Source organism: Cibotium barometz, chromosome 54 (assembly GCF_041138505.1).
Source record: "Cibotium barometz isolate CiBa-2024 chromosome 54, ASM4113850v1, whole genome shotgun sequence".
Classification (NCBI taxonomy): Eukaryota; Viridiplantae; Streptophyta; class Polypodiopsida; order Cyatheales; family Cibotiaceae; genus Cibotium; species Cibotium barometz.
In genome coordinates, this window is record NC_141099.1 from 1,930,576 (window position 1) to 1,957,842 (window position 27,267).

Sequence of the window (27,267 nt, forward strand, 5' to 3'; positions counted from 1 at the left end):
GTGCTCTGATACCAATGAAACCGATCCCGTCAAGTGGGAAAGACTCAGTTGGACACCTACACGTTTAATAGCACAACTTTTAAAACCACAAATATGAAATGGACAACTTAAAACAACTTGAAATTTAAATGAACAGAAATGGAAAGATGGACACCAGCACTGGGGCCGGAACGGGCCGACCCCCCCCTCAATATATGATATATTTATTGGGAGTATTTAAAGAATACACTGCTCCATGGGTTCTGAGAACCAGATGATGTCCATGTACATATGAAAACAGTATTAAACAAATAACTCGAATTTCGATGTAGAAGCTCGAAGCAGATTGACCACTAGTGTGGTCCAATCGCTACGGTCCTGTGCTTTCACTGGACTCCGCGGAGAGCACCACACTGGTGTTCCGAGACCACGCACAGACAGGCGCTCTCGTACTAACGCCTGGCTCTCCCGATCTCAGCACCTTTGGACCGAGGTTCGCCCATATAGCTTGGACAACCCGGCACCGAACGGGTGTAGGCCGAGCGGGACGACTCTTTTACCAGATTTAAACATTAAATGCTTTACTCAAATCTGAAAATCACTTACTTGTAGTTGGTTGATAAAAGACCAAAACTTGTGGTTTGCTGAGGATGAAACCACCCTTGAAGAAGAAGCAGTTGCCTCGTGGTGAACCACCAAGACAAGCATCACCTCGAAAGACCACAACCGCCTGAGAGGATGAGAGAAAACAACCACTAGGAAGCACCTTGTTGCAGAGAGCCGGCTGACTGTAGGAGGAGAAACGTAGCCCTCAAAAGGTGGCAGCTGTTGTGCAGGGTAAGCAGCCGCCTATTGGAGAGGAAGGAGGGTGTAGTATGCAGCCTGCAGGTAACTCCAGTGCTGAGTAGGGGGCAGCGCAGCCAATGGTGCAGTCGCCTGTAGAGTGGAGGGAGAAACAGTTGCTTCCTTGGGAGGTGTAACAGCCGCCAGATGCTGTAGATGAAAGAGCAGCCCACAGGATGACCAGCGCGGCCAGCAACAGAGTCAGCCGCCTGTAGAGGAATGGAGCGCAGCCTGCTGTTGTAGGAGATGGTTGCAGCCAGCCGCCTGTAGAGAGAGGCAGTCGCCTGCTGTGATACAGCCGTACAGAAGAAACCACCTGCTGTGGTACAGCCGTACAGAGAGAGAGATTACACCGAAGATAGAGGGTCGCCGGCCTGTCTTTCTCCACGATGAAGGAAGCGAGTCCTCCCTTACGAAAGGTGGTGATGTTTTTTTGTAAGGTTTGAAGAGGGAGTTAATACTTGAGATTCCCACGCATGCATGAAGGGGACTAGTGGGGGTTGGTGACCATGCCCACCCCCACACTCACTTAAAAGTGAGGCTCCCCACCTTGGCCCCAAAGTGGGTGCCCAAAGGGGGTGCCCACTTTTAAATAAGTGTGGACCCCTAACCTTATAAATCAAAGGGTTAGTATTTAAAACATTAAAACAAACATGTGCGATATACTTACCACCTGTTCACATGCACTGAAACTTGTCAGAATACAGGGCACACTTCACGACTCACTGGCAGGCGTCCCCGCTCAGTAAGTAACACGTCAGGCAGGCAAACACACGAATACATGTCATGCGAAAACAGTTTCAAGCATGCAAAATATGTGTGCATGTGCAAAAAGTAACATGGACATATCTCCCGTTCATGGAACATGTACAAAATATCTGTCGGCACAAAACTGGCTCGACATAAAACATAAAAACCTGGTCTTCCTATGGAGTGACAGTCCCATAGGTAAGACACAGTTCCAGGCACGAGTTTCCCTAGGTGTGACAGTCCCATAGGTAAAACACGGCACGAATACTGGCTCTTCCATGGCGTGACAGTCCCATGGATCGAACATAGTCCAGGTCATACACGGGTGGCACTGTTCTGGCTCCCGTCCATACGACACCATCCTGCTAACACACGGGTGGCACCAGTCTGGCTCCCGTCCATGTCAGCAAAATACTGGCCTCTTCACATGAGACACCGGCCTGGCCTCAAGTGAACGAGACGCAAAAATGTGGGAATGGACCAAATGGTCGGCCAATTGGTGACATTATATCTATCTATCACTATATATATATATATATATATATATATATATATATATATATATATATATATATATATATATATATATATATATATATATATATATATATGTATAAATATAACAGACGCCTCTGACACGCCTCTAACGTCTCTGAAAAATACGAGTCTTTCGAGGCACGTACCATACCCGCCTCGTACCAAACGCCTCTGACGTCTCTAACAACCTTGCTTGGAGTTTACTCAGCATCCGGTGTTGAGAGGGGGTGTTAGACATCATCCCCTACTTGTTGGCTTCCTATTTGGTGTCCTATTTTAGCCTCTAGGACTGACCATGTTAGTCAGAGGGGCTGGTCACCCCTCACATATATTTTACCCATATTTATTCCCCATTTTATGGTCCTGGGTATTTTTCCAGTTGTGGAGGCACTTTATCTCTTGTCGGCTGCCTTCATGTAGGTGTATATATAGCCGGCATGCCTCCCTCGTATCTTCATTGCTTGCCTAGCTTGTCTAGCTGCCGATTTTTGGGCTTATAGAAATTTGGCTAAGTATACAGAACAGATAGCATAAGCACTCACACTGAGCTTCTTGATCAGGAGAAGGCATATGCACAAGGATCTATTGGGACTGCTTACACTCTTCTTGAACAAGAGAGGGCATATGCAGAATGGACTGTTGGAACTACTTATACAGATTGCGTTGATGTAAGGTTTAAGTTGGAGGCCCTTAGGCATCAAGCTAGACACTATCGAGATGAGACAACAGAATGGCGGTATTTGAGAAAAGATCCTGATGTGTAAAAAGCTTTGAGTACAAGAGAAATTTCTCTAGATGATGCAACCTTTGAGGCTATGGCAACAAAGATGGGATACAAAGATCCTTGTGAATTGGTCGTGTCCTATTTGAAGGACGAAAGGATATATCCGAGGACTTCAGTGGAAGAAGGGCTTCTCGCCTAGAAGCACATGCAGATTCAGGTGATTCAGAAGAGGCTATATGACATTTCTATCAAATTTCAAATTGCTGAATAAGAGGAACAACTGTGGTAATTTCCATCTTTCCAAAGTTATTTTTGTTAACCCATTTCTAGGGTTAACAAGAACTACCACCATTATCTTACATCAAGGAGTCAAGGTAGATACATATATTCAAGATATGAAGCAATGGTGTCCAAATCTACAATTTGGACGGGTGTCCGTAATGGTGTGACAGAGTATTTATGACGATTTCCGCTTCAAGAGCATGTGGTAGCATGTAGGATGAAGTTCCAAGTGATGTACTTCATTAGGTCTCTTCTGAGCCTAAAATGCCTGGTCGGCCATAGTTTAAGTGAGTGTGAACACTTATGGCCATGTATATAAGTGAATTTCTCTCATAATACAATAGACTCTCCCATTGTGCAATAGAGTCTTGCTCTTGCTAATCCTCTTGCTAATCTCTCTCCCTAATGCATGCTAGTGAGTGTGTGTGAGTGAAGTGAGGTGAGAGGAGGGACGAGGACTCGTAGTGCAATGTGGCGGTGTGACAACGCTCGCGGAAGGTGCGGTGGAATTGCTTCTGAAGGAGTCGTAGAGCTTGGAGACCTCAAGGGTTACGAGCTTGGTCATTGGAAAGATCTTCACGACAGTTGCGGTTCACCAGGTAATCTCTTGTTGGATGTGTTTCAAGGAGAGTTAGAGTGAGCCATAACATTTTTGGTGCTGTTGCCGAGGAGCCATCCCTTGGCTTTTTCCATCGTTTTTTCTCTAATCTAGGCATTATCCATTGCCCATTATTTTGATTAATGGTTTCCGATGAAAAAGATGTGGATTTGATGATGATTTGTGTGTGATTTTGTGAGAAATAGCTTTGTTTTTTATTTTGTAAAGAATGCTTTTTTGTTTAATTTTTAGCTTAATTTGTTGTTTTTGTTGTTGTTAATGTGGTTTTTAATGTTCTTAGGGCTTGTACATAGTTTGTATTAGGCTTAGTTTATATCCATTGCATCAAACAATGCAATAGAATGCAATTTAGCTTTCTTTAGTCTCAAAGATAGAACTAAAATTATTAATTTTAGATTAATTTGTATGTTTTTTGTTGAAATTGTTTACATTAGAGTATTAGTAAGCATTACGAGTAGCTTAATCTTTTAATTTTTTTTTTCAAAACTATCAAAAAATCTTTGAATTTGAGTAATTTATCTTAATAGACTAGTTTTTGTCATTAAGGATGATTAATCTTGTTTAAGAGAAAATTTAGAAAATGTGTTAATTGGGATCCAAATTAATCATGTAAGTAGTTGAAATTAGTGTTTTGGAGTTATTGGAGTGTTTTGAGAGCATCTACATGCTTTAAAATATCTAATTACATCAATTTCTTTATCAATTGGAAGAATTTGACTCTCTTTTGCTTAATTTTGTCTTAAAAGAAGAGACCAAAATTAAGAGTCTAATTAACCTCTTATTTTAGATTAATTTACACATTAATTGATGCACATAGTTAGCAATTCTTTGCTTTATCCAATGATGTGCTTAATTGTATGAATGAATTAGAGATTAGTGGTTAATTAGAGTCCTTGATTAGTGAAAAAGAGAGAAAGATTATCGAAGAGATTAATTTTTGATTAACTCTTAATCATTTTTTAAACATAACTCATTGAGGATAATAAGCATTTAATGAGTAGATGCTCATGAGTTGTCAAATTATCCATTTTGGGAGTCATTTATGAAGGGTGTAAAGGGATGTCATAAAAAGGTTGACTTTTTTTATTCTCACTTATCTTTTTGAAAAAATATCCATATCTCTTTATTTTAAAATTCAAAAAATCTCTCCCCTAAACAAGAAAATTTAAATTTTCCACTAGAAAAAAAATTTAAAAATTTTAAAAAAATGGTTCACGCGTGAACCATTTTCTGCACTCCCACGCCTTAAGAGTTCATGCCCTAGGAGTCTACGCAAGAAAAAGGAAATAAAAAAAACACGTCATGAATCATTTTTGCACTCACTTCTTAGGAGTCTGTGCAAAAAAAAAAAACTTGCGTGAGAGACGTGTCTTACGACGATTCACAGCCTAAGCGTCTCACGGCCTAAGCATCTCACGGCTTAAGAGGCTCATGCCTTAAGACCTCACGTAAAAACAAAATCAAATTTGATAAAATCCGTGAAGTTCGCTTCACGCCGTGAACTACACCTTGCTAGTTCACGACGTGAAAGAGTATCCGTCAGCACAAAAAAGAAAAAAGAAAAAAAGAGACTTTGAAAAACACCCCTGTTTGGAGGCTCAAATCTCCTAAACCGTGAATTCGATGAGGGCACTCTAGTGCTCATCGAAAAGTCGACATCGAGCTCTTAAAATTTGGTCTTAACTGTCCGAAGTCAAAATCGATCGTTTTGGTCTCTGACCAGTAGCCTCACAATTCAACTTGGAAATTGAGGTAAAAAACAGCTTGAATAGCACTAAAAATCGTAAAATATAGCACGAAAATGACTTCGAACCATGTTCAGGCTACTTTTTGAGAGTTTAAACGACAAAATCACAAATGACTCAAAGAGACAGTTATAGTATTCCAAAAATACTATAACTTTCTCATAGAGAGTTTTTTCAAAGTCCTTTTGGAACACCCTAAAAAACATGTTGCGAAACATGAAAAAAATTCTTGGAAAAATGTTTCATCTTGAGACAGTAATGAAAAATAGGTTTTAGAACCTTCTCTTGCATCTGGGAAGTTACTAGCATGCACTTTTTCGAAAAAATATCCTTAAGAGGTCATTCACGTGCGTGTAGCGTCTAAGCTAATCAGGGCAAACGGACACTCGTTTGACCCAACAAAGAGTATGCCAAGCCTCTTGAGACTATAACAGACTGTGAAAAAATATAAAAAGTAAAAAAAAAAAACACGTGTGCTTGCTCATTAAGGAGTAATTAGGCAATTAGACATGGCAACGATAGAGGGACTACGTGGGCCGACACTCTCACTGAACCTAATGGTCGACAGCTTCGAGCCATTGAGATCCATGCCACAAATGCACCTCCCAAATCCATAAGCTCGCTTTCAGCCGGCATAATGGAGGTCAGGGACCGACGAGCGTAGCGAAAGGCTATTGGAGGGAGTCCAAAGAAAGTTTGAAGAGCTTGCTGACCCGCATTCGTGGGCTTCCCGTCCAGTGCCATCGGGTTTTACACTCCCTGTCACTTTAATCTCACTGGGCTTTGGTCCCTTACCTAAAATTTTCACAAATACTATAGGTACCAACCCTTGGATGTCCACACCTTGGACATACTGACTAGTCTAGGAAGGGGGGTTGCCCAAGGACTCAATGAGTCCATACCAACAAGTGCACTCACATATAGCTTCAGTGACTTATACAAAAATACGGCCGTACAGATTTTTAAAATTATGGGCAAATACGACGGAGCAACTGATCTTGTTCAATTCATTTAAATATTTGAACAGAGATGTGAAGCCTTTGGAAATTCCACAAGGTACATGCGTTGAACCTATGCTTAGAGGGAAAAGCTAGTCGATGGTTCATCACATTGATGCTGGCGATCAAGACAAACTTCAGAACCTTGAAGTCAACCTTTTTTTATGGCTTTTCAAGACAAGGTGATCGGTGGAGTGCAGCAAAAGAACTCTATTCAATTGAGCGTAAACCAAACGAAACCACTAGAGATTTTATCCTTCGGATAAAACTCTTGGACTCACGATGTGAGTCATGGAGAAATCAAACGATTCTCAATTGAAGAGATGTTTCATGATGGGCTTAAAGGATAACAGCTTACACAACTTGATCATTGTATCCAACTCGGAAACATTCGAAGTACGTTTAGATGACAACATTCTGGAAGATGATCATGCTACGAGATGTTCCTCATTGAAACCAAGTGAAGCAATGACAAAAGAAAGATTGATCTCGGAATTGTCATTTCCCGAATTCTATGTAACCTTGCTTAAAAGCTTTCAATTGACATCTCTAAGAGAGGATGAGCTTCTTCAAAACCAACCATCCTTAATGCCTCTACAAGTGAGGAGCGAAATGCCTTGTGTTAAGTGCAATCACTATGACCATCCCAATTCCCATTGTGTATACAAGGCACTTGTTTTTCTGTACTGCATATATTGTATATCCTTTGGTCATGATACTACAAAGTGTCCCAATTCATCTACAAATAACTCAAAACCTCCATCTCTCGTGCACCAAACAGAAACAATCCAAAGGGTAGAAACTGCTTAGGAAACAGTTAAGCAAACACTTAAGTGTTTCTATTGTCGTGGATCTCACAAAGTGGCAGACTGCACAGTTTGGAATACTTCCATGCCCATAGTCACTAAGTGTGAACGATGTGGCATCAATCACATGTTCAACGAGTTGCTTCAATGCAACTTGTCTCACAAAATACAACTCTAAACATCTTAAGTATACAAAATGGACAATTGTTCATGATACTCTTTAATGTGCTTACATGCTTATAAACCAAGGTACTAGAGATAGTAAAAAAGAATGCAAAAGATAATACTTCGAAATGGGTAGAAGAACATGCCTTAAAGCAGAAACCGAAAAAGAAAACAAAACCTTCTAAATCTAAGAAAAACAAGGGACAACAAACTATCGAAACCAAAGTTGAATTAAAGGACATGGAAAAGGAGCCTCTCGAGAACATAAACCCAAAAGGAGACAAAAATCCAAAAGAGTCAAAAGCTACATATGATGCGGAAGCATCCATCTCAAGGGCCACCACACGAACCACAAAACCCATATGTGCGACACAGGATACAAAAAGCCCAAAAGAAAATTAGATCTCGTTGCATGGGTAAACATAATGAAAACCTGACGATCCAAAGAAAGTCAGAAGATGAAACATGTTCTAGTACGTCGCTAAGTGAGGATGAAACAAGCTTTGACTCTTCACTTAGTACACTTCCCAAACTAATCTAGAAACTAGAATCCACCACCCAACTACCCGAAATTGAAAATCATGATCATATGATATATGCAGAACGCAAAAAGCAAGCTCAGGAGAGCATGCTTAGCATGGTTGAGTGTCTTAGAGGATCACCGGTTGTGATTGAGCCTCATAATGCCAATCCTAAAAAAGCAACCAAAATACAAAGCCCAAAGAAGTACCGCTTCCCCTTTCAAGAGGAAGACATACTCTTTATAGAAGAGTCATTAGAGAGAGATTGCAGGAATTATGCGGTTGAGAAAGTACGTGAGGAATTCGATGAATCCCTTATGAAATTAAAGCAGTCTCTCAAAATCTCATTTGGAGGAATGCTCCTCTCACGGTGAAGCCAACATAACATCAGCACTTACACGGTGAAGCCAACATAACATCAGCACTTATACCTTTCCTTTAAGGACTCAACATGAGTTATACCAAGACATAAAGAGCTCCATAGAACAGGACTGTGAGGATTCACAAGTTTTCAAACAGATCTCCTTTAGAATCGTCAAAGGAATAAGTGTGTTATTGTACACATTGGGTACTCTAGAAAAGCTAATAGCCAAAAAGAGGACGAAAGTGAATGGAAATATGAAACAGAAACGGAATCTAAAGCTAAAACACAAATTGAAACATCCATGGTTCCTCTTGAAGATTCTATCATAGTATGGTTAGATTTTCCTACAGATAATGACGTTAAGCGCAATCGCGTGTTGATTAGCCCTCGAGCTAGTCATAACATCATGAAAATAGACACTTGGGTGTCATTGGGACAACTTAAACTCATCCCTACAGACAATGGTCTTGCAAGAGGAGCCAATGGACAAAACATTGAAGTTCGAGGTTACTTTAGCTATGCTACTCAAATAATCGGTGGAGGTATGGAATTTTTTTTTTCCATGAAAAGATCCTTTCATTAGTTATAAAAAGAAAAAAGCCCAATGGGCTACAAACCCTCTCCTGCTCATAAGAAGGCAGAGCAGAGATCCAATGAAGGCAGCTAGAGAGACTCTCCCTAGGTGCAGAAAAGTACAAATAACTGAGAGGCTATATCATACAATAGGAGGGGAGAAAATCCAAACAGGTGGCTTGTAGTGCCAGCGGGGGTACCCGCGTGTAGAGTATAGAAAGGGCCGTTGCACCAAGTGGTGTGGAAGGCCTGGCGTCGCAAGATCGCTCGATTCGAGTCGCCCCGGATGCGGTCATATTGGCCTCGTAGGGTGTGAATCATCTCCTACTAGATAGCCCGAACAGTCTCTGCTGGTGGCTCCAGTCTTCTCTCAAAGGCCCTGAAACAACGGGCTCTCCAGGTGAACCATATGGTGAGGTTGCTGAGGAGCTCCCATCGTAAATCCCTCTCCTGTGTCCAGCCAGCTGTCGAGAAATCCAGTGAAGGAACAAGGCGAGGCTGGCCCCCAATGAATCTGATGGCCTGGCTGGCCTGCTCCGTCTCGTATCCCAGAGCTAGCCCCGACGAAGTCGACCAAGCAGCGGCTCCCCACGTATACATTCCCTCTGGAGAGAGGGGGGCCAAAATGCGCAGAATCCCCAGCCAAATCTGCTGCGCCTGTGGACAGTTCCATAGGCAATGTCGCTGTGTCTCCAATGGGTGGCCGCATCGGACGCAGGCCGACGGAAGGCCACTGTAGACAAGCCAGGTGCCAACTGCAGAGCCCCTGTGGGCAACCAGCCACTAGAAAGCCGAGATCCTGCGTGCGTGTTTGCTAGCCCAGAGCCTGGTCCAAAAATCCTCTAGGAACTCCTGTGAGAGTCCCTGTAGCCGCCAATGCTCCGATGTAGTTGGATAGACCATCGTCCACGCAGTCAAAATATGCCTCCCCAACCGAACAGTGTACTGGAAAAAGGTGATCTCTGTGGCCTCGGGGGACGCATAAGGATCATGCCACTCGTACTCGCCAGGGTCCCACTGTGGAGCCGGGCCAAGGGACGCGCAACATATGTCCATATGCACCAATCAGAGTCCACATCTGCAGGGTCTCGATCAATATGCCACTTCCGAGAAGCGGCGGCCACTACCCGTATCCTCTGAAAGATGCACTCTGCAACCAAAGGCGACTCCGCCTCCACTGTCTGAAGTCTGCCCTCATCGTGTATCTCATAGTAGAGGCATCTACCATCCTCAGTGCAAGCTCTGACAGCAATCAGGATCTCCAACTGTGTAAAGGCTCCCATCCACCATGGGGCCGCTGGCTCAAAAGGCGTGAACCACTCCTCAGTGAGAGTCTTCTGAATGTTGTCCCTCATAATCAGCCCCCCTTTGAAGTGACTCAGCCTCTCCGCGCGTAGGATACTCAAGGCAAATCTGTCCTCCCATCCTCTACTGAGGCCTGTCCTCCTCATCTCTGTGAAGATCCATCGTATCTCTGGTGCCCAAGTGCCCCCTGCTGGGGGAGCTCTAGCCTGCAGCCGCTGAAAAAGAAGCTCCTTCCAAGGCTCAGCGCCTGGAAGCAGCCCACGAACAATAACCTTCCCCAACAAGGCTCTACTCTGATCAGCTGGATCTATAATGCCCAAGCCCCCCTGGGCCAGCGGAAGAGTAATAACTGCCTAAGCAACCTTAGCCCGAGCCGGCTGACCATCCCGCCCAGACCAAAGAAAGTTCCTGATCAGCCTCTGTACCTGGCTGATGCAAGAGCTCGAGAAAATCCAACAAGACGTGATATACCACATAGTCGCTAAAAGCACCTGATTTGTCACCACCACCCTCCCAGCCAAGGAAAGCCGAGCTGTACTACAATATAAAAGCTTCTTCCGAATGCTCAGAAGAAGCGGGGCGATCTGCTGCTCAGGTGACAAATCAAGTCCAATCTGGTATCCCAGATACCGCACTGCTGTGCCAGGAGGAATCCATCTAAAATCCGGGTCTGGGCTCCATGCCGGAGCACTGATCCAAAAAGCCACTGTCTTGCGCCAAAATGTACATCGAAGATGGGTGTTTGTGTATATACTTCTGCATCAAGGATACTATGATGGTAATCCCATCATATGGTTGCCAAAATCGAACAACATGAAGAAAACCTCACCACTGACTTCAACCCAACAACTTCATCTAAAGTTTGACAAGAATGGAGGCCCAAGCAACACCAAGCAAGTCACTCAAACACTCTCGTGCATTCAGCACCTACACAAGAGCTTTTGTGTTCAAGTAATCCCAATGGTAACCAACTAGTAGTCTTATCTACTGTCTCGACAACATTTGAGCCAAAAATCCAAGAATCAATTCTCACGTATGCAACGAAGACTTATGAGTGCATCAAAGACAAACTCACAATGCTCTTTTTACCTCTCTAGATGTGAAGCAAAACTGCAGAAACTACGCGGCAGACATAAGAACCTATTCTCTATAAAAGGAGAGTAGCCACAAGAACCTGTTGCTCGCAAGGTGGTAGTAAAAAAAAAAAAAAAAAGCACAAACATAAGGAAGTCACACATATGGTCTACCTAGAAGTGATAAAAATCACAAGTAACTCCCAAGGATCTTCAATAGCCATTATATTTTGTGAAGCTTATCGCTTACTATTCTTTTGGCTATGTTAATATAGCAGCTGCTCCATGAGTACATATCCATACTCATGCATTGGAGAACATTTGCACCAAAGCCTCACCATCGACAACTTCCAAGTATATCTCTGGATGGGGGAGCCATGGTGGACGAAAGCCTGGTCAATGGTACAATCCATCGTCTAGAATTTTCCTTCAAATTACAAACCTCTCCAAACGACGCTATCATCTTCACAAATCAATGATCTTCAATTCTTAGTGAAGATATCTATATTAGTCACGCAAGTTGACGTAATTCTTTCAAGCCTCGCCAACAAGTGGCTACTTCAACACCGAGGAGTTCAATAAGAGTCTACATGACTTACTTCTTGTACTTCATGTATATCTGCTTCATAAGAGTACTTGAATATACTTATATAAAAACATAAAAAGCACATGGGAAGAAGCATGCAGGAAATGGTTCTACTCAAAAAAATTTAACAAGAATCATGCCACACAAAGGGACATCATCGAAGATCAATTTCTTTAAATGATGAGTGTTGCTTCAATGAATCAAATGAGGAAGTGAGAATCACCATCTCATTCTGATGATTATGTCTACGTTTTTTCGGATCCTTACCTCTCTTCTCTCCCATTATTAACATCTCTTAGCATCCCCACTAACACAAATCACATGTAATCTTGCTTATGATTGCCAAAAACAAAGTGAGCCTGAAAAAAAAAGCTCACAAAAATATAAAAACTTGTAAAAAACCCCACTCCCTTACTCCATTAGGAATTCTCAACAAACCACTAACCTTTTCATTCACTAACTAGCTTTTCTTATTTCTTCCGGAGGAACAAAGACCATTGAACGTCACTCAACATCAAAACCATCGACAAAGCTTGTTCATTCTCTCAACACAAAAGGTCTTTAATGTGATCATGAGGATATGATCGGCATCAGGAAGGGGGAAATGTTAACCCATTATTAGGATTAACAAGAACTACTACCGTTATCTTATATCAAAGAGTCAAGGTAAATACACCAAAGGGTCATACATTCAAGATATGAAGCAATGGTGTCCAAATCTACCATTTGGACGGGCACCCATAATGGTGTGATGGAGTATTTATGGTGATTCTCACTTCAAGAGCATGTGGTAGCATATAGGATGAAGTCCCAAGTGATATACTTCATGGATATATTATGAGAGTAGTCATTGTAATAGCATTAGGCCTCTTATGAGTCTAAAATGCTCGGTCGGTCACAGTTTGAGTGAGTGTGAACACTTATGGCCATGTATATAAGTGAATTTCTCTCATAATATAATATACTCTCCCATTGTGCAATAGAGTCTTGCTCTTGCTAATTCTCTTGCTAATCTCTCTCCTTAATACATGCTAGTGAGTGTGTGTGAGTGAAGTGAGGTGAGAGGAGGGACGAGTATCCATAGTGCAACGTGGCGGTGTGACAACGCTCGCGGGAGGTGCGGTGGAATTGCTTCTCAAGGAGTTGTAGAGCTTGGAGACCTCAAGGGTTACGAGCTCTTGCTAATCCTCTTGCTAATCCCTCTCCCTAATGCATGCTAGTGAGTGTGTGTGAGTGAAGTGAGGTGAGAGGAGGGACGAGTGCCCGTAGTGCAACGCGGCGGTGTGACAACGCTCGCGGGAGGCGTGGTGGAATTGCTTCTCAAGGAGTTATAGAGCTTGGAGACCTCAAGGGTTACGAGCTTGGCCATTGGAAAGATCCTCACGACAGTTGCGGTTCACTAGGTAATCTCTTGCTAGATGTGTTTGAAGGAGGGTTAGGGTGAGTCATAACAATTTTCAAATTTAATGTCCTTATCCCCTAACTTAAACTCTTTGGCTCTCTCTTTGAATGAGATCTACCCCGCACATCAAATTCAGAGTTACGGGATTCATCTCAAGTCCTCTTTCCACTATCTCAAGTGGTACTCATAGATCGAGTAGAATCGGCCTGAAAGGAACTCTCTCGACGTGAGCTTTTTGCAACGAAGACTTCTCAGAAAGGTCTAAACTGAGGCATGTGGGTATGCATCTAAAAGACACAAGTAGTGATTGGTGGATGGCTCAAACTTTTAGATCACAGTGTTGCTCGCACATGCAGTTTTATGCTCGATTCCTATTGCCAAATTTTGCCAAAAATATGTGCAAAGAATGGGATTGGTTAATGTAGGAAGATGGGGAGTTGGTGCAGGCTTACTTTGTTAAGTATTGGAAGGTATTGCTAAAGGTTACTCCTTTCATGACACTCTCTAATGAAGAGAAGAAAAGAAAGTTTGAGTCCGATTTGCATCCGATCATTCAAGAGAGTCTTGAGGTGTATCCGAATCAAACTCTTCAACAGTTAATACATTTGGCTACTGTAGCTGAAAAGTTACACATAAAACAAGACCAATCTAAGCCATTTTCAGATTCTTTCAAGGGTAAGAAGAGGGCTGGTTATGACTAGAAAAAGGGCGGATAGCCCTTTAAAAGTGATTAGAAAGATGTCCAAGATGCGAAGGAATGCTCATTCAAGACGCCGTGGGGCAAACGTAATGACCATGGGCTGTCAAAACAGCAAAGGAGAGATTATGTACGTGATGGGAAATGTTTTGGATGTGGTAGTAAAGATCACATATATCTCGAGTGCCCACGAAACCCAAGGAATGTAGATAGCAGTACAAAAAAGCCTCATGTAAATGCTGTGCTGGATGTATACGGAAACACAGGACACACTTCTACTGAGAGACTCATAAATAAACCATGGGGACAATTAAAAGATCAATGTGCACTATTTCTTTTTGATGATGCATCCAGGGACAATTTCATTTCTATGCAGATGGCTGCTGCCATAGGATTGGATGTATTTGATTATGGCACTCAAATGGGCGTAGATGCAACTTTTGAGGGTAAAGGAGTTAATGTAACACCAATTATTGGCATACTCCACATTCGCATACATGGCTATCTCGATCATGAGAGTTTTATGGTTGCTCCTCTCACAGGTTGTGATGTTTTGTTGGAAATGTCTTGGCATGTTCGTATGGAGCCAAAGAAACCATACAAAGCCAAGAAGATCAGTTTTATGCATAGAGCTAGGGAGATTGCTATAGATGTTGGTACTCTAGAAAGTACCGTACCTATCGTAAGTCATGTACAGGTCAATAAAGTAATAAAGAAATCAGCTTGTTCTTACTTGGTTTTCACAAGAGAGAGTGCTAAGCATGAAAGATTGAATGTTGATCAACTAACTTGATAGCAAGTAGACTTTCTACATTTCTATAGTGATTGTTTTTGAGACGCATTGCCTGGTGAGTTACCACCTGAGTGTCCGGAAGATCACTATATGGATGTGATACCTGGTAGCACACTGCATAGTTGGCTTCCATAAAGGGTAAATGCTTGTTAGCAAGAAGAGATTATGATGCAAGTAAATGACTTACTTGAGAAAGGGTTAATACAACCCAACTCTTCTCCTTATTGTTCACTTGTGCTATTGGTGCAAAAGAAAGATCGTACATATAGAATGTGTGGATTATTGTGCTCTTAACAAGGTAACGATAAAGAAGAGAACAAATTTTGGATGATATTTAAAGAGAGTTTCATGTTGTATTTTCGAGCGAGTTACCTCATGGTCCACCACCCGTTAGGGGCATTGATCATGCCATTCAGCTATTTCTTGGTGGTTATCCCATTCTCGGTAACCTTATCGGTTTAGCAAGGAGAAGCAACTGCAAGATTATCTTAATAATTTGTCCAGTCTAGTAAGTCTCCATGGTGCGCTTCCGTTCTTCTGTACGGGAGAAAGATGGTAGCATGCGCTTTTGTGTAGATTACAAAGGCTTGAACAAACTCACTCTGAAGAACACACATCCTTTGCCGAGGATGGATGACTTGGTAGATCATCTTCAAGGTGCTACGTATTTCACCAAGATTAATCTATGGTCAGGCTATTATCAAATAAGGATTAAACTTGAGGACGTACCTAAGATTGCGTTTGAGACGCGTTTATGGCCACTATGAGTTATGGTTCTATCTTTTGGGTTGACGAATTTGTCAAGCCCCCAGACTAGTAGATCTTGTGATTAAACATTAACAAATAGGAAACACACAAAAAGACTCGGGCATCTAGCTTGCCGTCCAACCACGGAGCCATTCAAGCTCACCCTCAAGCACAGGGGGATAGTATAGCTCCACGTGGTTAACCTAACCCGAAGGTCTTAACCCTGGTTAGCCTTGGAACGTAACATACTTCCCGTTTTAAGAACCATTGATGTCCTCAACAATAAATCCAGGGAATCTTTAGACTATGCATTGACTCCCATGTAGCCTTGACCTCAGACCGTCCTTTCCATTTGATCAAGTACTGTGAATAGATGGTATGCCGAGACTGTCTAGTACGTTGATCTAGAACCAACGTGGGTTCCATTGGAATGTATCTAGTCATGTCCTTGAGATTAGGGATTTCCTCTACTGGCACAATCTCATCACCTTCACACCCAGACGTTCCTTTAAGAATCCAGGAGGTAGTGCTAACGAATAAGCCAAATCAGCCATTGGGCCCATGTATCCACCGTTGGGCACAGCCATTGGCGCACATGTAGCCACCATTGGGTGGCCATTGGGCATGGAAATGTGATCGGGAACTTGTCAACCACTGGGGAGCCATTGGGCACATGTATCCACATTGAGCAGCCACTGGACATGGAACTCTGCCATTGGGCACATGTATCAGCCATTGGGCATGGAACTCAGCTGTTAGGCATGGAATTCAGCCATTGGGCACATGAATAAGCCAAGTGGGCTATTGGACAACCATGTGGGCTGTGGGATCGACAAGTGGACTCATGGAACAGCCAAGTGGACTCTTGGAAGAGCCAAATGGGCTATTGGACAACCAGGAGGGATTGTGGATGAGTGGATTCTTCAAAGCTGGTTATGCTATTCAATTTGGACCTTGGTGTCTTCCTTTGCCTATTTGTTGCTTCTATCTCTGTTTTCGTGTGGCAAGGTTCTCATAGACCTAGAGGTTCTTGACTAAGTTTCTACAATTTAGACATGTCTGTCATATGATGGGGGCTTTTGTACCCATAAATGCAAGGTGTGCGTGCCATCACCCACCTAGGCAATTATGTTTAAACAAATTTCTTTAATGTTATTTGCTTTCACAGATATAATTTGGCAGCTTGCTCAACATAGGGTACTAAGAGTTAAGTTTGTACTGTTGGGAAGAAAAAAGATCAATCTGCATGGTGCTGGAGAGCTGTATATGTGGAATTCAAAATTCAAATTTTCATGGGAACTTTGAGTCGTTCAAGCTCTGCTTTGATTGACAATTTTTGCAGGTCTGGCAAACAGCCAGTTTGTACCACCTTGTTCATACCTCCGCTCTTCTTGCTGCACCTCTTACTAAACATCCTCATGTTGTAAGTTTGAAAAACAAGCAATTTTGAGTGGTCTGCTGTGTACGATCTCTTCTTTCAAAGTTCAGTTCAGTTGTTGATTGTTTGTGATATGTGTACAGTCTTTTTGCTGGAAGTTCAGTTATTGATTGTTTGCAATTTGTGCAGTTTGGAGGTCTTCTAACAGTCGGCATCATAGCTTTCTCTGGAACGTAAGTAAAATAGATTTTGTGTGCATTTTAATTTCCAAAGAAAGCAAACCTTGTGTCTTTTTAAGAGAATCATATCCATGCTAAATACTTGGAAATTCCTACGAAACATTATTTAACAATTAATGCCTTTTGACTGTGTAGCTGCTACACTGTAGCATACCTGGAAGATAGGAATTATTCATTCCTGGCTCCAATGGGTGGATTTGCTTTCATAGGAGCCTGGGCTTCCTTATTATTGTAAAGAGTTGCGTTGATGTGCGGCAGAATAGCCCTGGTTTTTACAGCCACTAAAAATAATGCAGCCAAAAGAAATATTTCCAAGTTTTTTTTTTTTGGGAGGATCTTTTCTTGTGAGTTATGCGTGAGGATGTCAACTAGACAATCAGACGCAAATTGTCACGCTAGAGCTTCCAAGAGATTATACTATGTATTGATTTTACTAGGGTCTTAAGTAGCTTCAAGCCTTGTCTAGGGTTGGATCCAAACAATTTTTAAAATGCTCTTCTCAGGGTGTTGCCTTCGATGTAGTATCAATTTCATGATCCTGAGTAGTAGTAAAATTTAAATGGATTCAAGTCACTACATGGATAGCCAACAATGCCGGCTGTGTGGGGTTTCACGCATCATCCCTGGACAAGGATGCACGCGACATGGCAATCAGGGATTAGGGTTAGGATATTTTAAATGCAAGCATGTGAAGAGTTCCCCAGTTTTGGAGGCACATAGCGTACGCAAGTGTTGGAATGCGAACCAAAGAAACACAGCATGGACTAGGGAAAGGGCATGCAAGGGTCTTTGATACGAGGAAAGGGGTGAACAGCTTCAGTTGTGAACGTTTTCTTTTGGGAACGGCTGATCCCTGCCTGGCCTATTATGGGGAGAGCCTACTTGGTCTGATAAGGACAGCCTGCAGCAGAGTTTATGGACAGCTTAAATAGTGCAGACTTGTTGTGACACGTTAAGTGATCCCCACATCAGCTCTCTCAGAATTTGTTTTGCTTCTGCTGACATGTTGAAATCCTCCATTAAATTTAGTTGTAGAAAACTTGCTGGTTGTGGATGAACCTCATCTCAGGCACATGACGGAACAAGAGAAGCAAGCATGCGTTTATGTGAGAAGGCATAAGAAAAGTGTGTCCACATTTAGTATAAGAGATAGGGCTCTAAAAGTAAGCCTAAAAAGGGGACTTTAGATAAGTGAAAATTTGGAAAAATGACAAGTCTGAGTGGCAATTGCGTCATACTATAGACATGGCATCCAATGATCAAGGCTTGCAGACTCCTTCCATTTGGAGGGCTAGACCCGAAATCCTGGAGCCTATGGAGAGAGGAGTTCTCTCTCTTGAACCTCTACCCTCAACGAACATGTAGATGCTTTATGAGGCTCCTATGTAAGGGCCCGTAGGAAGAAGGATGATGGGATTGGGTTGAGCAATCATGGATCACGAGTGAAGAATTGTGAGAGCCCTCCCAGGCTTGTCTAACCAAGATCTCCTAAACACAATCCGAACAAGATTAGAGAAACCAAACAAAAGGGGTGTAGGCAACCTCACCACCCAACCGTAGGATCAGTACGATAAGTACTTTAATCCACCCTCGAGCCAAGGGGCTAAGGCCCCGCTCCATCAACACATGCTAGTCAGCATTTGCGTCCCATACCACCAATGCCTGCCCATAGGGACCCTTGGTAAGACTATCTTTGATTTGCAATGTCCATGGCAAGCGTAGATACTCTCGTCTAGGCACATACTCACTTGTAGAACCACCACAAAACACATCCTCGTATTGGCCTATATTGCCTTGATTGACTCCTAACTCTCTATAAAAAGAATTTGTCTATGCCTAGTTTTCGGGGCTTGCTCGCACGTATCATGGGGAGATTTGAGCACAGCCGTGCTCCTTGGAGATTGGCTTACTTTCAAGCAGTTGCCCCCGGAGGCCTAAGAGAGAGGCCTCAGGGGGATCTGGGGTGGAGATAGACTTAGGCTCGACATTGACGCCTCCATGCCACCGGATTGGCTAGCCTCACTACCGGACCCTCCCTCCCTCAGTGGCTGGGAGTGTTCACGAGGCACGATATTCCACGAGCAGTTCATGGCGTGGATGAGAGCTCCGCCTTACCTTTTCTATTGGGTTTATGGCAGATTGGAGAGAGCAGAGACCCCCTTAGAGGACTTTAGGAGATGCACCTTGCAGAAGCTGTGAGTGATTGGTTTTAATGCATAGGAGTGGCACATTGACCCTCCATTGGCCAAGGCGGCCAGAGAGAGACTTTGGCAGTTATGGATTTGGGAGGGCCAACCTCTCATGCGTCTCTAGTGGGACTTGGGAGAGTGGGCATGGCAGGATCCAAAGGATAGTGAGGAGATCCCTTTTTTGGTTACATTGCATGGCTAGGCCATAGGATTCAGATATCAAAGGTAGAGGCCATCCTAGTAGCAGCATGACATTGGTGGTTTCAGGCCCTCCCACTGCACTCTCTCAGATTTTTGAAAGTAGTTGTGGGATAGTTTTCGACCTTAAAAGATCACTCTTTTCATGTGGCACATAGGAGCTTGGCACATATGAGCTTGGCAGCTGGCAAGTGGTTGGCCATTGGAGGTAGACCAACACTATGTTCGAGATGTGGTTACGTGGGGCATAGTTGCTTGGGCCATTGAGGCCATTGTGGTTACGTGGGGCATAGTTGTTTGGGCCATTGATTGGAGAGAGCAGAGACCCCCTTAGAGGACTTCAGGAGATGCACCTTGCAGAGGGTGTGAGTGATTGGTTTTAATGCATAGGAAAGTGTGCTCTATCTTGAGCACTCATGATAGAATCTCTAGCTCTGGCTAGCATCTTATGCATATGCGCCAAGAAATCTCTACTTGCCTGAATACCCTAAAATCCAATAGCTATCAGATATCTAGGTTGGTATCCGTACATCAGCATAAACGGGCTGTAACCAATGGTCGTATACTTAGCACTATTATGGGCAAACCCAACCGTCATGATATACCTGTCCTAGTCTGATGGTCTTTAGCAGATGTATGCACGAAGCACATCCTCCAAAATCTCATTCACCTCTCCATCTTTTGGTCGTAGAGGAACTCAAACTTAGCTTGGTCTCCAATTTTTGGAAGACTAGCTGCTAGAATTTGTTCAGTAAACTTCGCTCACAATGTCACAAGTTAAACCATATGACTTGAAAAGCTATCCCTGGATGACTTGTTGTAAGAGTGTTGTGATAGTCATAAAAGGTTCCTCCTCCTAACCGCAGTACTATGCGGTATGCAAACCCTATCATCTCGTTTCGAATAAGATATTGACCTCTAGCCACCTTGCCAAGTGGAATGATCCGTGAGCTCTACAGAGTCTGTAATAATGCATCCAAATATTTTATCGACCCAACAACCTTCGACAATACCTAATCATATTTTTGAACAACTTGAAGAGAAACCCGAGAAGTTTGATGGTTAAAATGTTTGATGAGGGAGGGCTTGCACCTTTGGATGAGGTGGAGTTACCTTAATCACCTATCGGTAACACATTGAATATGAGTGTGTTGCAAGGGCATATTCTAGGGATATTACAAGTTTGTTAGCTTTCTTATCATCTAAAATCAGCATGCCTATTGGATCTCTTTTGCAAAGGAATCCAAGTTTGAAAGACTGGATGGATGAAACCTACTCCTACCCAAGTACCAAGTATGATTGAAGAAATTGAGGAACATAGATTGACCAACATTCCAGTCAACAATACGGGAGATTATTATGAGAAAGATAAACATTGTCCATTGTTTATAATTAACATTATTATTCATTGTTTACAAAGGTTGGGAAGCCATTGCAATTCTATATATAGTGGTGTGGGCGTAACAATCATTAGCACTAATGGGAATAAACATTATTATGCACTACTAGGAACAATGTTGTGGGTGTAACAATCCTTGCCAAGCACTAACGGGAACAATGAGGCAAACCTCCTTTGGAAAGAGCAAATCTAATTGCGGATGATACAATGACCAATACAACGTGACTTCAAAATCAAGATTTACTTTTACCCAATTGTGTGGTGAAGAATTTTCTAAAGCAACCTAAGTCATATAATGTTATACTAGGCCGACCATTTATGCAAGAATCCAAGCTGGCGTATGATTGGTCTACAAATCACATGTACTTAAAAAAGGTGTAAATTCTAAATCAAAGGAAATAAGAACTGGATGCAAGAAGGGCCTTAGCATAACAAAGAAAGCTTAAAAGGATGTAAGCTCTAGAGCGAAACACCTAGGAAAGGGATATAATGGATCATATGGCACAAGCCCAAGCCCTTGCTCAAGCTTTGGCAGATGGAATGCCACCCTTAGAGTCAATAAGGGAAGATCCAAAAGGAGAATGGGAAACAACTACCCTCCATGGGCTAGTAGGACCCAACGTAGAAAAGGAGGAAAAACCTAAGGAACAACTTGGTTCCCTTGAGGGAAAATGCACTAAATATGGAAGTCTCACCTTTTTCCCATGACCTTAGGCAAAGATTAGTACCACCAAGAAGCCAACCTGTCGAGAAAGGGGGAGGGAAAGAGGAAGATGAGTAATACACCCCACAAGACCAACTTTTGAGCTAGCTCTAGTCTTAACCACAACAACCTTGATCGAGGATGGCAATGGAAATAGGTAGGGGGTGGCAAGGGAATTGGGCGTCTGCGTAGGTTCATGCCCCAAGGCAAAACCCCATGAAGCCATACCACATTGCAAAACTCATGCAAAGCTTTGATGGAGTTTGTGAATCCATCCAACACGTGAAAATCTTTAAGGCTATTTGTGAGACATGTGGGCCCATTGATGAGCTCACAAAGATCCATTCTTTTTCTCTAACATTATGGGAAGGCACACCAATGATATAGAACTCTAAAGTCAGAGGATAAGGTTAATTTTTCTTGGCTTAAGAATGTCTTTGTGCCAAGTTTTGCAAGTAGCGGTGATAAGTAGAGCCTAGTGGCACATCTCTACAATATCAAACAACATGAGCATGATTTCATGAGAGATTATGTCTCTCGTCTCAAACATCTGATCTCTTGATGTAAGCTATTTAAGAGGTAGAAGTCGGTAATTGATAGACATCCACCTTATCTTTATTCAATTGATGGGTCTGGGCTCAGGTTAACACATTTAATGGGGCCACTATTCGTCCTAGTTGTATACTTATCAAGTGAAGGCTTGCTTTGCAAGATTGGTAGAAGTTGACACTTCTCCTCTTGGCTTGTATGAACAATCCTTGATGAGATGATCTACTCCACACTTTGTATAGGTGAATGCTGGAGTCTTGTTGCGGAGCTTCCTATTGTGCAAGAGCAACCATTTTGAGTGGGCACTCTGCTATTCGATGGGTCCTTGATAATGATAACATTTCGATTGGGCCCTATAAGCTATTTCATTCATTTCTCTCCCCTTCCATTGGACAACAGTTTGAAACATTGGCACTCATGTAGCTCCTTGCATAACATAAAAGTTGGGCACAATATCTTGTGGCTCCTCATAATAGTCATGGTTTAGTTCCAACGCATGAGAATACTCACTTTTTTGTAGTGGTTCTTCAACCAAAACCTGATTGATTGGTATTATCTTCGGTGAAGGTGGTTGGGGTGGTAGGACTGGTGGTGGTAGTAAGGGTACATTGGGGTACCCTATACGTTCCCCACGCATAACCTTGTCCTGGTGTTTGTGGTGGTCCAGCATCACCGTTATGTTAGACTGATGGTGCGGGTAAAGTTAAAGTTGGTCTAGCTCTAGTGGTACTTGTGATAGCAGTTGAGGCACCATATCTATACATAGATGTATCATGGTTCCCTAGGCGTCTGCAATGTGCACAATAAAGTGGTTTGGGTCACAGATGAGGGCACTTAGTGCTTGTGTGGTTTTGTCTACATATCAAACACCAAGCTAGCTCTCTCCTTGGGTAGAGATGTGCATTTTTAAAGGTTCCCTTACTTCCTTTAAGTTGACCATCTCGAGGATGGCCGAGGTCAATCATCGACATGTCTTTCCCTAGTGCCTTAGTCATGCCAACTTGACACTCGGGATGCCGCAGCTAGGATGGAGTCTTATTTCTTCAGACTGAAGTAGTTCCAACATGTTATCTTCGAATTCAATGGCCATCTTGCAGCACACATCATCCAATGTAGTAGCTGGTCTTGATAAGAGCAGATAGTCATGCATTCTTGGATCTTGTACCTCCTTCCGAAAGCATGGCAACAATTGTTCATTGGTCAACCTCTCTCCGTAGGTGGATGCCCATCAGTTACCGACTTCTACCTCTAAAATACGTAGGAGAAGAGAGTGGGCAAGGGTGAATCACTAGTCCTTATCCAAGATGTTTCGAGAATGAAGGGTCTATAGAAACATGGTCAACATGATCTAGCTAGGATAGCATCCGGATATAGAAATCTCCTAAAACAGACCGCCTTGGAAAGGCCAGTGATCCCAAAAGGCATTGGGGAATATCCCAATGTTGAAAAGGAGAAAACTGCAAAGGCCTTGATTAGAGAAGGGAAAATGTAAGCAAATATTGAGGAGCAATAAGGCTATTCAAATAGTGTACCCCCATGAGGAGGTAAGGGAAGAAATAAAATTTGATATTCGAGAGCCAATTCAAGAGCAAGAAGAGGAGAAAAAACTGAGCTCCAATGATGAATCCGAAAATAACCTCATGAATAGGATGTTTGAAACAAGGGATGGGGTTTATACACCCAGATCACAATAGACAATAGAATAGTTGGTTGGAAAAAATAAAGTAGGATGCAGACCACAGAACATAGCTAGCTTATTGTCATTTTTATAGTCAGAGGTAACAATGCTAATAGGACCCTTGCTTCGTAGTATTCTTACCCTTCGGAGAGACGTGAAATAATGGGTGAAGGGAACTCCAGAACCACATGCTAAATTGGGAAATGACCTAGAAGTCAATGTCTCACAACCTTTGAGAAAGGATAGTAATGCTCCTGGATTCATCCAAATTCTAGTCAATGAATTGGAACACTACCATGAAAATGAGGATACAAATGATACCATTCCTATCCACCAAAATAGATATCAGGCAATTGCTATCCTAGATGGTGGTGGAGCAAAATGAGGATCATTTTAAAAAATGGTTGGAAAAAATGGGGAAAGCTTGCCTTTGAATGAATGGATCTTGTTGTGAACATGGTCGATGATGAAACATCAGCAAGATCCCATGGGAGTCTTGAAATGTCTTAAACTGAAAACATTTTCGTTCTGATATCATTACACATTCATAGGGGATGAATTTCTTGCACTAACTAGATTGGAATGATGTCACACTTGGCAAATCTTTCACTAGAGAGGCGACATTGTTACGTGATTGGGCCTTAGACTAAGTCTATTTACGTGATAATGAACATGCAAACATGGAAGACTCATCCCATGAGGTAACCTCTTTGGAAATGAGTCTATAATGGCTGAACGAGAAGTTGTTCCCAAATGTTGGGGGAGGGGCGGACATGATGTATATGTCTCTTCCTCCTCCATATTTTAGTGAAAATTGGATGCACGTGTTGTCAACAATTGATGTACTCCCCTAGGTGGGGTGGTAGAAAGTACATTGATTTGGACTTAACAAAGCAGGGTTCTTCTTCATTGACTTCCATCTTTATGATAAGAGTTGGTACTATGCTGACCTTTTAGAATCAAAGTTGTTAACAAGTTTAGATAGTGAAGCTTTGTTGAACTGTAAGAGAATGATTACAACATGTTTTAGCGTATCATATATCATGAATTCCTTATGGGGGGACTGGCCAACTGGAGTAGATGATGATCTCCTAGATATGTGCTTGTTTAAGATCGACATGGTGTCTAATTGGACTGACAAAATATGTCAATATCTTGCTTATGCAAGATCGACCCTTAAACAAGGATAAGATGCGATGACTCATCAAGCTAGTGGTCCCTAACAACTGATTAGCAGGACAACTATATAAGCTGGGTAAAGATAATATTTTGGTAGACGTGTGTTCGAGATGACGAATTCATACATAGGTTGGACGATGCACACTCGAGAATTGAAGGAGGATATTTTGCTGGGGAGTTAACATCATGAAAGGTTCTCTAAACATGATTATAGTAGTCGACATTATTTAGTGACGAAGTAGAATTTGTCAAGGATTGCGATGAGTGTCAAAGATTTGTTGTACCACAACAAAGGAATAGGATGCCCCTCATTCCAATAATAGTTCAACAACCTTTTGAAAAATGGGGAGTTGATTTTGTAGGAATCAAGTGATTAGTGCCAAATTAGGCTTATTTTGTCTTATATACATTACCATTCTTTCACACTACATTTTAATGTGTCCATGGGCATGGTCCTTTTTCCATTCACTAGACTCTTGGCCTTAGGCCCAAGTCACATGAGAACTTTTTAACTTTGTTATAAATGATATCACTAAAAGAAAGCTACACCTAGATTAACCTAAATTAGCCTAGATTAGTATGGATTAGTCTTAGATTAGCTTAGCATGGATTAGCCTTAAATTAGCTTAGCTTATAATGATTAGCATATGATTAGATAGAGAAATGGTAATTTTTCATTAGTAAAGTGATTAGTATCAAATTATGCTTATTTTGACTTATATACATGACCACCCTTTCACACTACATTTTAATGTGTCCATGGGCATGGTTCTTTTCCCATTCACTAGACCCTTGGCCTTGGGTACAAGTCACATGAGACCTTTTTAACTTTGTTACAAACTATCCCCACCCAAGAGGTTTTGTTCTCGAAACCATAGATGTGTACAAATACAATCCACATGGATGGATTATAGCACCAAGAACTCATGCCAACATGTATATGGTGCCAAGAACACATGTATATGGTTGTAAATTTTCCCAAATGCCTTCAAAACAAGCCATAACATCTAATCCATGATGGCATATGAGCCTCATGAAGCTCCCAAGCACTATGCATCTTGTTTGAATGTACATCACTTGGATATCAAGACCGCCTTCTTGAATGGTGATTTTCATTTGGAGGTTTATATATCTTATCCTTGTGGCTTTTGTTGAGAAGGGACAAGAGTCTAAAGTACGCTGGTAGAAAAGCTTAGTATGGCCTTAAAGAGGCTCCCAAAGCATGGTATGAGAAGATAAGTGCATACTTGGTTGCAAATGATTTTTGTAATATTTCAACCGAGAGTACCCTCTATGTAAAGAGAATCAAAAATTATTTTTTGGTCATCATTTTAAATGTTGATAACATGCTACTCATGTGCCCTAATGAGGAGAATATTTTAGCCTTCAAGGTTGAGTTACATATGTCACTTGAGATGAGAGATTTGGATTCATTACATTATTATTTGTGCATATAGTTTATGTAACATAATGATGGAATTGTGATGTTATAGTCAAATTACATAAAGAGACTGCTTACATGGTCTAGTCTTGAAGGTTGTAAGAATGTTGCTACATCAATAGAGATAGGTGTTAGATTCATTCTCCAGGATGATGTGAACCATTTGATACATCACTTGGCAGTAGGTTGCCAAGTGAGCATTCCAATACTAACAAGGTACTCATCATTTCCTTGGGCTATTATGTGCGAAGGGGGATGATATTCATTTGAATTCTTTCAGTGATTCCAATTGGGTTGGATGTTATGACACACGAGTGATTCCAATTGGGTTGGATGTTATGACACACAAGTGTCCACTAGTAGCGTTTACTTTTATCTTGGTGATTCATGTATATCATGGCTTAGTAAGAACCATTTAGCAGTGGGCACTTTGAGCTGTGAAGCTGAGTACATGGAATTTTTTATAGTGACTGTGGAGTGTGTATGGATCATACACCTTTTGGCAGATTCGGGAGTAGTCCCCCACCTCCATCTTTACTATCAGCCAAAGTGTGTTGGTTATTTTTGAGGAACCGAGTGTCTCATGCTCGTATAAAGCACATTGAGGTGCATTATCATTATGTAAGGAAGAGTCTCATTACAAGAAAGATTAGCCTAGCTTATGTCTGTACATATTAAAATGTGGGAGCTATGTTCATGAAGGCTCCCTCATGAGAGAAGTTTGAAACTTTTCGTCAAAGCTTTGGGCTTATTTTTATTTTGGGATTTACTAGTTACATGATCCCTATATTTTTTTAGATATATG

General features: G+C 42.0%; 1 protein-coding gene across 6 annotated transcripts in view; it reads left to right on the forward strand.

Moving 5' to 3' along the window:
* The window catches only part of LOC147607770 (uncharacterized), a 54,181-nt gene that overhangs the window by 18,652 nt on the left and 8,262 nt on the right, over nt 1-27,267 (forward strand). Inside the window, exons 2-4 of one of the 6 annotated variants that reach the window (XR_015264575.1) lie at nt 16,852-16,932; nt 17,077-17,120; nt 17,262-17,273. Coding sequence is in view for 5 of the 6 variants with exons in the window: in XM_086789729.1 (XP_086645855.1) it covers nt 16,852-16,932; nt 17,077-17,120; nt 17,697-17,919 (348 nt within the window). In the remaining variant the exon portion in view is untranslated. Of the gene's footprint in view, nt 1-16,851; nt 16,933-17,076; nt 17,125-17,261; nt 18,230-27,267 lie in introns of those variants that run through there. The other 5 variants (XM_086789729.1, XM_086789730.1, XM_086789731.1 and 2 more) reach the window with 5 other exon arrangements.